General features: G+C 34.4%; 1 protein-coding gene across 1 annotated transcript in view; it reads left to right on the forward strand.

The window, feature by feature from the left end:
* PAMR1 (peptidase domain containing associated with muscle regeneration 1) overlaps positions 1 to 13,407 on the forward strand; it is a 262,966-nt gene extending 249,559 nt beyond the window's left edge. The window contains exon 11 of the mRNA XM_053720525.1: positions 11,618 to 13,407. Within this exon, the coding sequence (XP_053576500.1) occupies positions 11,618 to 12,154 (537 nt within the window). The 3' untranslated portion in view covers positions 12,155 to 13,407. The remainder of the gene's footprint in view (positions 1 to 11,617) is intronic.
* The last annotated feature ends 826 nt before the right edge of the window (positions 13,408 to 14,233 follow it).

The following is a 14,233-nucleotide window of genomic DNA, read 5'->3' on the forward strand; positions in this document are numbered from 1 at the left end:
TACTCACTAACTCTCACTAGTCTCTATATTATCAGTACCATTACTATATTTATTATCAGTGATACTGTTACTAACTAACTCTCACTAGTTTCTATATGATCAGTATCATTACTGTAGTTATTATTATCAGTAATACTGTGTAATACTGTTACTCACTAACTTTCACTAGTCTCTATATAATCAGTATTATTACTAAAGTTATTATAACATTAATACTGTTACTCACTAACTCTCACTAGTCTCTATATGATCAGTATCATTACTATAGTTATTATTATCAGTAATACTGCTATTCACTAACTCTCACTAGTCTCTATATTATCAATACCCTTACTATAGTTTTATTCAGTGATACTGTTACTCACTAACTCTCACTAGTCTCTATATGATAAGTATCATTACTATAGTTATTATTATCAGTAATACTGTTACTCACTAACTCTCACTAGTCTCTATATGATCAGTATCATTACTATAGTTATTATTATCAGTAATATTGTTACTCTCTAACTCTCACTAGTTGTTATCAGTAATACTGTTACTCACTAACTCTCACTAGTCTCTTTATGATCAGTATCATTTCTATAGTTATTATCAGTGATACTGTTACTAACTCTCACTAGTCTCTATATTATCAGTACCATTACTAGAGTTATTATAAGTGCTACTGTTACTCACTAACTCTCACTAGTCTCTATATGATCAGTATCATTACTATAGTTATTATTATCAGTAATATTGTTACTCTCTAACTCTCACTATTTTTTATATGATCAGTATCATTACTATAGTTGTTATCAGTAATACTGTTACTCACTAACTCTCACTAGTCTCTATATGATCAGTACCATTACTATAGTTATTATTATCAGTAATACTGTAACTTAATAAAGCTCACTAGTCTCTATATGATCACTATAATTACTATAGTTATTATTATCAGTAATACTGTTATTTAATAAAGCTCACTAGTCTCTATATGGTCAGTATTATTACTATAGTTATTATCAGTAATATTGTTACTCACTAACTCTCGCTAGTCTCTATATGATCAGTATCATTAGTATAGTTATTATCAGTAATACTGTTACTCACTAACTCTCACTAGTCTCTATAGGATCAGTATCATTACTGTAGTTGTTATTATCAGTAATATCGCTACTCACTAAATCTCACTAGTCTCTATATTATCAGTATCATTACTATAGTCATTATTATCAGTAATACTGTTACTCACTAACTTTCACTAGTCTCTATATTATCAGTACCATTACTATATTTATTATCAGTGATACTGTTACTCACTAACTCTCACTAGTCTCTATTCGATCAGTATCATTACTGTAGTTATTATTATCAGTAATACTGTGTAATACTGTTACTCACTAACTTTCACTAGTCTCTATATAATCAGTATTATTACTAAAGTTATTATAACATTAAGACTGTTACTCACTAACTCTCACTAGTCTCTATATGATCAGTATCATTACTATAGTTATTATTATCAGTGATACTGTTACTCACTAACTCTCACTAGTCTCTATATGATCAGTATCATTACTATAGTTATTATTATCAGTAATACTGTTACTCACTAACTCTCACTAGTCTCTATATGATCAGTATCATTACTATAGTTATTATTATCAGTAATATTGTTACTCTCTAACTCTCACTAGTTTCTATATGATCAGTATCATTACTATAGTTGTTATCAGTAATACTGTTACTCACTAACTCTCACTAGTCTCTATATGATCAGTATCATTACTATAGTTATTATCAGTGATACTGTTACTAAATCTCACTAGTCTCTATATTATCAGTACCATTACTAGAGTTATTATAAGTGATACTGTTACTCACTAACTCTCACTAGTCTCTATATGATCAGTATCATTACTATAGTTATTATTATCAGTAATATTGTTATTCACTAACTCTCACTAGTCTATATGATCAGTATCATTACTATAGTTGTTATTATCAGTAATACTGTTACTCACTAACTCTGACTAGTCTCTATATGATCAGTAACATTACTATAGTTATTATTATCAGTAATATTGTTACTCTCTAACTCTCACTATTTTCTATATGATCAGTATCATTACTATAGTATTATTAGTTATACTGTTACTCACTTACTCTCACTAGTCTCTATATTATCAATATCCTTACTATAGTTTTTATCAGTGATACTGTTACTCACTAACTCTCACTAGTCTCTATATGATCAGTATCATTACTATAGTTATTATTATCAGTAATACTGTTACTCACTAACTCTCACTAGTCTCTATATGATCAGTATCATTACTATAGTTATTATTATCAGTAATATTGTTACTCTCTAACTCTCACTAGTTTCTATATGATCAGTATCATTACTATAGTTGTTATCAGTAATACTGTTACTCACTAACTCTCACTAGTCTCTATATGATCAGTATCATTACTATAGTTATTATTATCAGTAATACTGTTACTCACTAACTCTCACTAGTCTCTATATTATCAATATCCTTACTATAGTTTTTATCAGTGATACTGTTACTCACTAACTCTCACTAGTCTCTATATGATCAGTATCATTACTATAGTTATTATTATCAGTAATACTGTTACTCACTAACTCTCACTAGTCTCTATATGATCAGTATCATTACTATAGTTATTATTATCAGTAATATTGTTACTCTCTAACTCTCACTAGTTTCTATATGATCAGTATCATTACTATAGTTATTATCAGTGATACTGTTACTAAATCTCACTAGTCTCTATATTATCAGTACCATTACTAGAGTTATTATAAGTGATACTGTTACTCACTAACTCTCACTAGTCTCTATATGATCAGTATCATTACTATAGTTATTATTATCAGTAATATTGTTATTCACTAACTCTCACTAGTCTATATGATCAGTATCATTACTATAGTTGTTATTATCAGTAATACTGTTACTCACTAACTCTCACTAGTCTCTATATGATCAGTCTCATTACTATAGTTATTATTATCAGTAATACTGTTACTTAATAAAGCTCACTAGTCTCTATATAATCAGTATATTTACTATAGTTTTTATTATCAGTAATACTGTTATTTAATAAAGCTCACTAGTCTCTATATGGTCAGTATTATTACTATAGTTATTATCAGTAATATTGTTACTCACTAACTCTCACTAGTCTCTATATGATCAGTATCATTAGTATAGTTATTATCAGTAATACTGTTACTCACTAACTCTCACTAGTCTCTATAGGATCAGTATCATTACTGTAGTTGTTATTATCAGTAATACTGCTACTCACTAAATCTCACTAGTCTCTATATTATCAGTGTCATTACTATAGCTATTATTATCAGTAATACTGTTACTCACTAACTCTGACTAGTCTCTATATGATCAGTATCATCACTATAGTTATTATTATCAGTAATACTGTAACTTACTAACTCTCACTAGTCTCTATATGATCAGTATCATTACTATAGTTATTATTATCAGTAATACTATAACTTACTAACTCTCACTAGTCTCTATATGATCAGTATCATTACTATTGTTATTATCAGTAATACTGTAACTTACTAACTCTCACTAGTCTCTATATGATCAGTATCATTACTATAGTTATTATTATCAGTAATACTATAACTTACTAACTCTCACTAGTCTCTATATGATCAGTATCATCACTATAGTTGTTATTATCAGTGATACTGTTATTCACTAACTCTCACTAGTCTCTATATTATCAGTATCATTACTATAGTTATTATCAGTGATACTGTTACTCACTAACTCTCACTAGTCTCTATATCAGTATCATTAGTATAGTTATTATCAATAATACTGTTACTCACTAACTCCCACTAGTCTCTATATCAGTATCATTAGTATAGTTATTATCGGTAATACTGTTACTCACCAACTCTCACTAGTCTCTATATTATCAGTATCATTACTATAGTTATCAGTAATACTGTTATTCACTAACTCTCACTAGTCTCTATAGGATCAGTATCATTACTATAGTTATTATTATCAGTAATACTGTTACTCACTAACTCTCACTAGTCTCTATATTATCAATACCCTTACTATAGTTTTTATCAGTGATATTGTTACTCACTAACTCTCACTAGTCTCTATATGATCAGTATCATTACTATAGTTATTATTATCAGTAATGCTGTTACTCACTAATTCTCACTAGTCTCTATATGATCAGTATCATTACTATAGCTATTATTATCAGTAATAATGTTACTCACTAACTCTCACTAGTCTCTATATGATCAGTATCATTACTATAGCTATTATTATCAGTAATAATGTTACTCACTAACTCTAACTAGTTTCTATATGATCAGTATCATTACTATAGTTGTTATCAGTAATACTGTTACTCACTAACTCTCACTAGTCTCTATATGATCAGTATCATTACTATAGTTATTATCAGTAATATTGTTACTCACTAACTCTCACTAGTCTAACTCTCACACTGGGCGAAGTTACCCAAGGGCCCTCACAAGCCTCTACTGTTCCTATGGTATTCACTAAAGCTCACTAGTCTCTATATGATCAGTTTCATTACTATAGCTATTATTATCAGTAATACTGTTACTCACTAACTCTGACTAGTCTCTATATGATCAGTATCATTACTATAGCTATTATTATCAGTAATACTGTTACTCACTAATTCTCACTAACTCTCATTAGTCTCTATTTGACAAGTATCATTATTATAGGTATTAATATTAGTAATACTGTTACTCACTAACTCTCACTAGTCTCTCTATGATCAGTATCATTACTATAGTTTTTATTATCAGTAATACTGTTACTCACTAATTCTCACAAGTCTCTATATGATCAGTATCATTACTATAGCTATTATTATCAGTAATAATGTTACTCACTAACTCTCACTAGTCTCTATAGGATCAGTATCATTACTATAGTTATTATTATCAGTATTACTGTTACTCACTAACTCTCACTAGTCTCTATATGATCAGTATCATTACTATAGTTATTATTATCAGTATTACTGTTACTCACTAACTCTCACTAGTCTCTATATTATCAATACCCTTACTATAGTTTTTATCAGTGATATTGTTACTCACTAACTCTCACTAGTCTCTATATGATCAGTATCATTACTATAGTTATTATTATCAGTAATACTGTTACTCACTAACTCTCACTAGTCTCTATATGATCAGTATCATTACTATAGCTATTATTATCAGTAATAATGTTACTCACTAACTCTCACTAGTCTCTATATGATCAGTATCATTACTATAGCTATTATTATCAGTAATAATGTTACTCACTAACTCTAACTAGTTTCTATATGATCAGTATCATTACTATAGTTGTTATCAGTAATACTATTACTCACTAACTCTCACTAGTCTCTATATGATCAGTATCATTACTATAGTTATTATCAGTAATATTGTTACTCACTAACTCTCACTAGTCTAACTCTCACACTGGGCGAAGTTACCCAAGGGCCCTCACAAGCCTCTACTGTTCCTATGGTATTCACTAAAGCTCACTAGTCTCTATATGATCAGTTTCATTACTATAGCTATTATTATCAGCAATACTGTTACTCACTAACTCTGACTAGTCTCTATATGATCAGTATCATTACTATAGCTATTATTATCAGTAATATTGTTACTCACTAATTCTCACTAACTCTCATTAGTCTCTATTTGACAAGTATCATTATTATAGGTATTAATATTAGTAATACTGTTACTCACTAACTCTCACTAGTCTCTCTATGATCAGTATCATTACTATAGTTTTTATTATCAGTAATACTGTTACTCACTAATTCTCACTAGTCTTTATATAATCAGTATCATTACTGTAGTTATTATTATCAGTAATACTGTTACTCACTAACTCTCATTAGTCTCTATTTGACCAGTATCAATATTATAGGAAGTAATATTAGTAATACTGTTAGTAACTCTCACTAGTCTCTATATGATCAGTATCATTACTATAGTTATTATTATCAGTAATACTGTTACTCACTAACTCTCACTAGTCTCTATATGATCAGTATCATTATTATAGGTATTATTATCAGTAATACTGTTACTCACTAATTCTCACTAGTATCTATATGAACAGTATCATTACTGTAGTTATTATTATCAGTAATACTGTTACTCACTAACTCTCATTAGTCTCTATTTGACCAGTATCAATATTATAGGAAGTAATATTAGTAATACTGTTCCTAACTCTCACTAGTCTCTATATTATCAATACCCTTACTATAGTTTTTATCAGTGATATTGTTACTCACTAACTCTCACTAGTCTCTATATGATCAGTATCATTACTATAGTTATTATTATCAGTAATACTGTTACTCACTAACTCTCACTAGTCTCTATATGATCAGTATCATTACTATAGTTATTATTATCAGTAATACTGTTACTCACTAACTCTCATTAGTCTCTATTTGACCAGTATCATTATTATAGGTATTAATATTAGTAATACTGTTACTCACTAACTCTCACTAGTCTCTATATAATCACTATCATTACTGTAGGTATTATTATTTGCAATACTAGATAGAGTAGCAAGTGCTAGGAGACATGTGACATCATCACATAATCAAATGACTTAGGTAGGAGGGTACAGATTAATATAATGTTTATAAATGTTAATATTAAAGGCATATGAAACTCAACATTAAACTGCAGTAGTCACAGATAGCCACAGTCATTATGTTAGCAACATCTATATTGTTTTGCAGTCCTTTAAAGGGACAGTCTACAATATAATTTTTATTGTTTTAAAAGATAGATAATCCCTTACCCATTCCCCAGTTTTGCATAACCAACACAGTTATATTAATATACTTTTTACCTCTGTGATTACCTTGTATCTAAGCATCTTCTGATAGCCCCCTGATCACATGACTGTGACTATTTAAAATCTATTGACTTGCATTTAGTACTGTGTTGTGCTAACTCTTAAATAACTCCCCGGGTGTAAACACATTCGGCCAGATTACGAGTTTTGCAGTATGAGCTGTGCGGTGCTAACGTGCAGTTTTTTCTCATCGCTCACTTACCTGCTGCGCTGGTATTACGGGTTTTTACAAACCCGGCGTTAAAAGACAAAAAGTGAGAGTAGAGCAAAATTGAGCCCCACACTACACTCCAATACCAGCGCTGCTTAAGTCAGCGGTGAGCTGGTTGTACGTGCTTGTGCATGATTTCCCCATAGACATCAATGGGGAAAGCCGGCTGAGAAAAAAGTCTAACACCTGCCAAAAAGCAGCGTAAATCTCAGTAACCCAGCCCCATTGATTCCTATGGGGAAACTAAAGTTATGTTTACACTTAACACCCTAACATGAACCCCGAGTCTAAACACCCCTAATCTTTCACTTATTAACCCCTAATCTGCCACCCCCGACACCTACATTATACTTATTAACCCCTAATCTGCCGCTCCAGACATCGCCGCCACCTACATTATATTTATTAACCCCTAATCTCCCTCCCCCAATGTCACCACAACCTACCTACATTTATTAACCCCAAATCTGCCGCCCCCAATGTCGCCGCCACTATTCTAAATTTATTAACCCCTAAACCTAAGTCTAACCCTAACCCTAACACCCCCTAACTTAAATATAATTTATATAAATCTAAATAAAATTACTATCATTAACTAAATTATTCCTATTTAAAACTAAATACTTACCTAAAAAATAAACCCTAAGCTAGATACAATATAACTAATAGTTACATTGTATCTAGCTTAGGGTTTATTTTTATTTTACAGGCAAGTTTGTATTTATTTTAACTAGGTAGAATAGTTATTAAATAGTTATTAACTATTTAATAACTACCTAGCTAAAATAAATACAAATTTACCTGTAAAATAAAACCTAACCTAAGTTCAATAACACCTAACACTACACTACAATTCCCTAAATTAAATACAATTAAATAAATTAAATTAAATTAGCTAAATCACAAAAAAAACCCACTCAATTACAGAAAATAAAAAACAAATTACAAGATCTTTAAACTAATTACACGTAATCTAAGAGCCTTATCAAAATAAAAAAGCCCCCCAAAAATAAAAAAAACCCTAGCCTAAACTAAACTACCAATAGCCATTAAAAGGGCCTTTTGCGGGGCATTGCCCCAAAGAAATCAGCTCTTTTACATGTAAAAAAAAAAATACAAACAACCCCCCAACAGTAAAACCCACCACCCACACAACCCCCCAACCCCCCAAATAAAATCCTAACTAAAAAAAACTAAGCTCCCCATTACCCTGAAAAGGGCATTTGGATGGGCATTGCCCTTAAAAGGGCATTTAGCTCTATTGCAGCCCAAAGCCCTAACCTAAAAAATAAACCCACCCAATACACCCTTAAAAAATCCTAACACTAACCATTGAAGATTTACTTACCAGGAGAAGTCTTAATCCAAGCGGCAAGATGTCCTCAACGAAGCCGGCAGAAGTGGTCCTCCAGACGGGCAGAAGTGGTCCTCCAGATGGGCAGAAGTCTTCATCCAGACGGCATCTTCTATCTTCATCCTTCCGACGCAGAGCGGCTCCATCTTCAAGACATCCGGCGCGGAGCATCCTCTTCAAACGACGTCTTCTTTGGAATGAATTTCTCTTTAAGTGACGTCATCCAAGATGGCGTCCCTTAGATTCTGATTGGAATCTCTGACTGTTCGGTCTAAGGAACTACACCGGTAGCCATCTGCTGCGTCTTCCTGAATGACTGTTTGATTCGTTTGGGGCTGATGTGATGTCATCTGTATTTCTTGTGAATTGTTAATTTTAGCGTTTGGATGTGTCCACCTATTAAAAATACTACCTTGAGTCGGATTTGCGCTGTCTCAGCACCTTGTTTCTCCGTCCGTGGAAGGGAAACCCACAGATTGGTGAACAGCAGCATCTCCTTGGGTCTGTAACGAGTCCTACATCTGGTCTATTCAAGCTGTGGTGTGAGAATATTTCACAAGTTTCTATCTACTCCAGGTAACACGTTGTTTTTATTTTATTAGCGCAGCTTTTTTTGTTGTTTTTACTAGAAAAAATCCTATTGGCTGATGCAATCAGCCAATCAGATTGAGCTGGCATTCTATTGGCTGTTCTAATCAGCCAATAGAATGCAAGCTCAATCCTAATGGCTAATTGGATCAGCCAATAGGATTGAAGTTAAATCCTATTAGCTGATTGCATCGACCAATAGGATTTTTTCTACCTTCATTCTTTTAAGGGCAATGCCCATCCAAATGCCCTTTTCAGGGCAATGGGGAGCTTAGGTTTTTTTTAGTTAGGATTTTATTTGGGGGTTGGTTGTGTGGGTGGTGGGTTTTACTTTTGGGGGGGTTGTTTGTATTTGTTTTTTAGAGGTAAAAGAGATTTCTTTGGGGCAATGCCCCGAAAAAGGCCCTTTTAAGGGCTATTGGTAGTTTAGTTTAGGCTAGGGGTTTTTTATTTTGGGGGGCTTTTTTATTTTGATAGGGCTCTTAGATTAGGTGTAATTAGTTTAAAGATCTTGTCATTTGTTTTTTATTTTCTGTAATTTAGTGTTTGTATGTTTTTTGTGATTTTGCTAATTTAATTTATTTAATTGTATTTAATTTAGGGAATTGATTTAATTGTAGTGTAGTGTTAGGTGTTAGTGTAACTTAGGTTAGGTTTTATTTTACAGGTAAATTTGTATTTATTTTAGCTAGGTAGTTATTAAATAGTTAATAACTATTTAATAACTATTCTACCTAGTAAAAATAAATACAAACTTGCCTGTAAAATAAAAATAAACCCTAAGCTAGATACAATGTAACTATTAGTTATATTGTAGCTAGTTTAGGGTTTATTTTATAGGTAAGTATTTAGTTTTAAATAGGAAAAATTTAGTTAATGATAGTAATTTTATTTAGATTTATTTAAATTATATTTAAGTTAGGGGGTGTTAACGTTAGGGTTAGACTTAGGTTTAGGGGTTAATAAATTAAGAATAGTGGCGGCGACGTTGGGGGCAGCAGATTAGGGGTTAATAAATGTAGGTAGTTTGCGGCGACATTGAGGGAGGGAGATTAGGGGTTAATAAATATAATGTAGGTGTCGGCGATGTTGGGTGACGGCAGATTAGGGGTTAATAAATATAATGTAGGTTGCGGCAATGTCCGGAGCGGAAGATTAGAGGTTAATAAGTATAATGTAGGTGGCATCGATGTTAGGGACGGCAGATTAGAGGTTAATAATATTTAACTAGTGTTTGCGAGGCAGGAGTGCGGCGGTTTAGGGGTTAATATGTTTATTCTAGTGGCGGTGATGTCTGGAGCGGCAGATTAGGGGTTAAAAATTTTATTATAGTGTGTGCGATGCGGGAGGGCCTCGGTTTAGGGGTTAATAGGTAGTTTATGGGTGTTAGTGTACTTTTTAGCACTTTAGTTATGAGTTTTATGCTACAGCGTTGTAGTGTAAAACTCATAACTACTGACTTTAAAATGCGTTAGGAATCTTGGAGGTAGAGGGTGTACCACTTACTTTTTGGCCTCCCAGGACAAACTCATAATACCAGCGCTATGGAAGTCCCATAGAAAAAAAGGGTTTACGAACTTTACGTAAGTCGGTTTGCATTAAGGCCAAAAGAGTGTGCGGTGCCCCTAAACCTGCAAGACTCGTAATAGCAGCGGTAGTGAAACATCAGCGTTAGGACCTGTTAACTCTGCTTTTCAGCTTACCGCAAAACTCGTAATCTAGCCAATTGTTAACTATTTAGCTCACATGAACGAATAGTCTCCTGTTGTGAATAGCAAATACTAAAGCATGTGATTAGGAGGCTGTCAATAGAGCCTTTGAAAAATGTAGACATTTAGAGGTTTAAATATTATAAAGTATATTAATTTAACAATGTTAGTTGCGCAAAGCTGGGCAATGGGTAGTAAAGTCATTAACTGAGGCCCGTTAGGGCAGCTATGTATCAGGGTTATGCTTGTCAAGATAGCCATATGCACTTCCTGTTTTGAGAAGTAAAAAAAAACGCACAATTTTTGTCACTACAGATATATGAACAGCTGAGAAAACACAAATGGCAGCTGAATGTTGTGATGTTGTCTATCAAATGTAATTCAATCATATTGTCACTTCTTTGTATGTTTAATGTCACATCCCCAGCGATCCTGTACCTGCAAGTGTTACTCATCCTATCAAGCCTGTCACTAAGTTGTATTACCAACTATAATGTAATAGCAATAAAATGAATTGCTTTATTTATTGTTATCTCCTCTACCCTAACTGACTCTGAGAGGTGCACAGGATATTAATAAGCAGGCAATAAGCCACAGTAATTTTCAACTTTAAATATAAAATTATGACATTTTTAAACACATGCCCGGTAGTAACATCACTAAAAATGACTTGCTACTTAGTAGGTATTAGACACGTTTCACCAATGTAGATTTAGCAATATTGGCCTACAGGATGTATGTTTAATATATGATCTTATTTACGGTCACTGTGACCTGACACCTTCATGTTTTATCTCTTTCTCAGATTTCTGCACTCATTATACACCCCAACTATGACCCCATTCTGCTGGATTCGGACATTGCAGTCATCAAGCTACTTGACAAGGCCAGAGTTAGTGACTACGTGCAGCCTGTGTGTCTCACCTCAGCCACAGAGCTTACGTCCCCCACGCAAGACTTCAGAACTGTAATAAGCGGGTGGAAAATCCTGTCTGACCCTCAGGCCCTGAGCTATAAGAATGAGACGATACAAGCTGGGCTGGTGCACCCAGTGGATTCCCTGCTGTGTGAGCAACAATATGAGGACAATGGCATCTCTGTCAGTGTGACAGAGAGCATGTTCTGCGCCAGGCAACTCCCTGGTGTTACACCAAACATCTGCCCATCAGAGACAGGGGGCATAGCAACAGTACTGTTGCCAAGTCCTGATGCCCCAGAAGGAAACTGGCACCTGATTGGCTTAGTGAGCTGGGGCTACGACAAGTCCTGCAGTCGGGAACTTTACACTGGTTACACCAAGGTCTCCAGCTTCAAGGAATGGCTTGAGAAAAACATGAAGTAGAAATGGGTCTGCTCAAATTATCACAGAGCAGGCTAGACAGGTATATGACAACAGCTAATTTCCAGCTAGCCATTCTTGGAACATACCTGACATAGACAGGACCTTCCTGTTGTCAAGGGAATTACATCACTACACATAAAGTGCCTTATTACTATACCGCTGTGCCATCCAATAAATCCATGTCTCACTCACAGTATTTAACACCATGTCACTTTATCTTACCTAAACTGCCCATTACATACTGAAGGAAAGGAAGCCAGGAGAGTGCCACTGTATTATCATATCCCTGCTGTAGAATGTGCAATTATAAGATACAAATAGTTCCTATATACACAATGCAGTGCCAGCATCTTGGGCACCGAAGCACCAGAATAATCAGAGATGGATTTATAATTAGGCAGAGTAGACATGTGCCTACAGGAGCCCTCCATAGACAGGAGCCGTGCAAGTTGAAAAAGTAGTCAGTAAGTGCTCTGCACTGTGATTAGTGGGAGCAGCCGGAGCCACATGACATTCACTTAGGACAGTGACACCAAAAAGAAAGTGTATCAATAACAGTATGCAGATTACATTTAGAGCAGTAGAGTAATTAATATAGTCTATATATAGATACGTATCATGTCCACTGCACATCGATAAATGACAACAACATACGCTGTTGACATTTATCATTGCACAAAGCAGTTCACCAGAACTGCTTGTGCAATACCGCCCCCTGCAAATTCAGCAAGGGTGTCAATCAACCCAACCGTATTCGATCGGGTTGATTTCTGTCCACCGCCTCAGAGCAGACGGACAAGTTATGGAGCAGTGGTCGGAGCTTGATAATTCGGCCCATTGGCCTGAGTTTGTTTGTTTATTAATTCCTCTCCTCCTAATAGTACGATCTAGAACCCCCACAAGCAGTAGATGCACTGTCCTAGGTGAATGTCATGTTACGCGGCTGCTCCCACCAATAATATCTTCAGATTTCTGTGTCTACCTGAGATGTAAAACTGGCCCTGAGAAGAATGGGACTTGTGACAAGGGACGGTCAGTTTTTACTGCACAGTCTGATTCTATTAGAATGAAACAAACATAACAACTGTGCAGTTAAAAATATTATTTTCTCAAAGATGTTTTTTTCCAAGCAGTTCAATATCTGTTAAACATATTCAAGTGTTGTGTATTTTACAGAGATGTTTCCTCTGCAGTTACAACAAGGGATCTATACTGGATAGAATGTGTTAATAAATGTATATTTGTGTATAAAATGCTGTTTTTGGGAGGTCTGGAATTGTTTGAAATAGTTTTTTTAAAATGTCCCTTTAAGTGTCAGTGGATCCTACACTCTCTGTATGTGACCTGCAGCCAAGGGCATCAGTAAGCGCTTGCTGTGCAGCTAATGTGAGAGTAACTGAGAAGAATAAGCTGCAGACACAGAAAAAAATGCAGAGGAGCAACTCATTTAAATGACAGAGGAATAAGGACAGCACAAAGCAGCAGGGATGACACAATTTGCCTATTTCTAGGGCTTTCAGCGGCACGATGCGTGTGTGTGTGTAGTAGGCACGGCTGTGCACTTGACTTAAGGAGGCATTTCAGCATTTGGGAACATATTGAGCTTAGTACTGGATAGTACTGCATCTGTTATTTTTTTTTTCAAGCACGAATATCACTCATTCACTGAACATTCTGAAAATACTAGCGATAGTAGTTTGGGATATTGGTTGTATTGAAAATACATTTTGCCCATGGACTTTCTATCACCTAGATTATGAGTTTTACGTTAGAGGCTATGCGGTGCTAACAAGCAGTTTTCCCTCACCGCTCACTTACCTGCAGCGCTGGTATTACGAGTTTTCAGAAACCCGTCGTTAAAAGACTAGAAGTGAGCGTTGAGCAAAATTTTGCTTATTACCGCACTCCAATACCAGCGCTGCTTAAGTCAGCGGTGAGCTGGTGTAACGTGCTTGTGCACGATTTCCCCATAGGAATCAACTGGGAGAGCCGGCTGAAAAAAAGTCTAACACCTGCAAAAAAGCAGCGTAAAACTCCTTAACACAGCCCCATTGATTCCTATGGGGAAATAAAAGTTAT

The sequence above is a fragment of the Bombina bombina genome, chromosome 7 (genome assembly GCF_027579735.1).
Source record: "Bombina bombina isolate aBomBom1 chromosome 7, aBomBom1.pri, whole genome shotgun sequence".
NCBI lineage: Eukaryota > Metazoa > Chordata > Amphibia > Anura > Bombinatoridae > Bombina > Bombina bombina.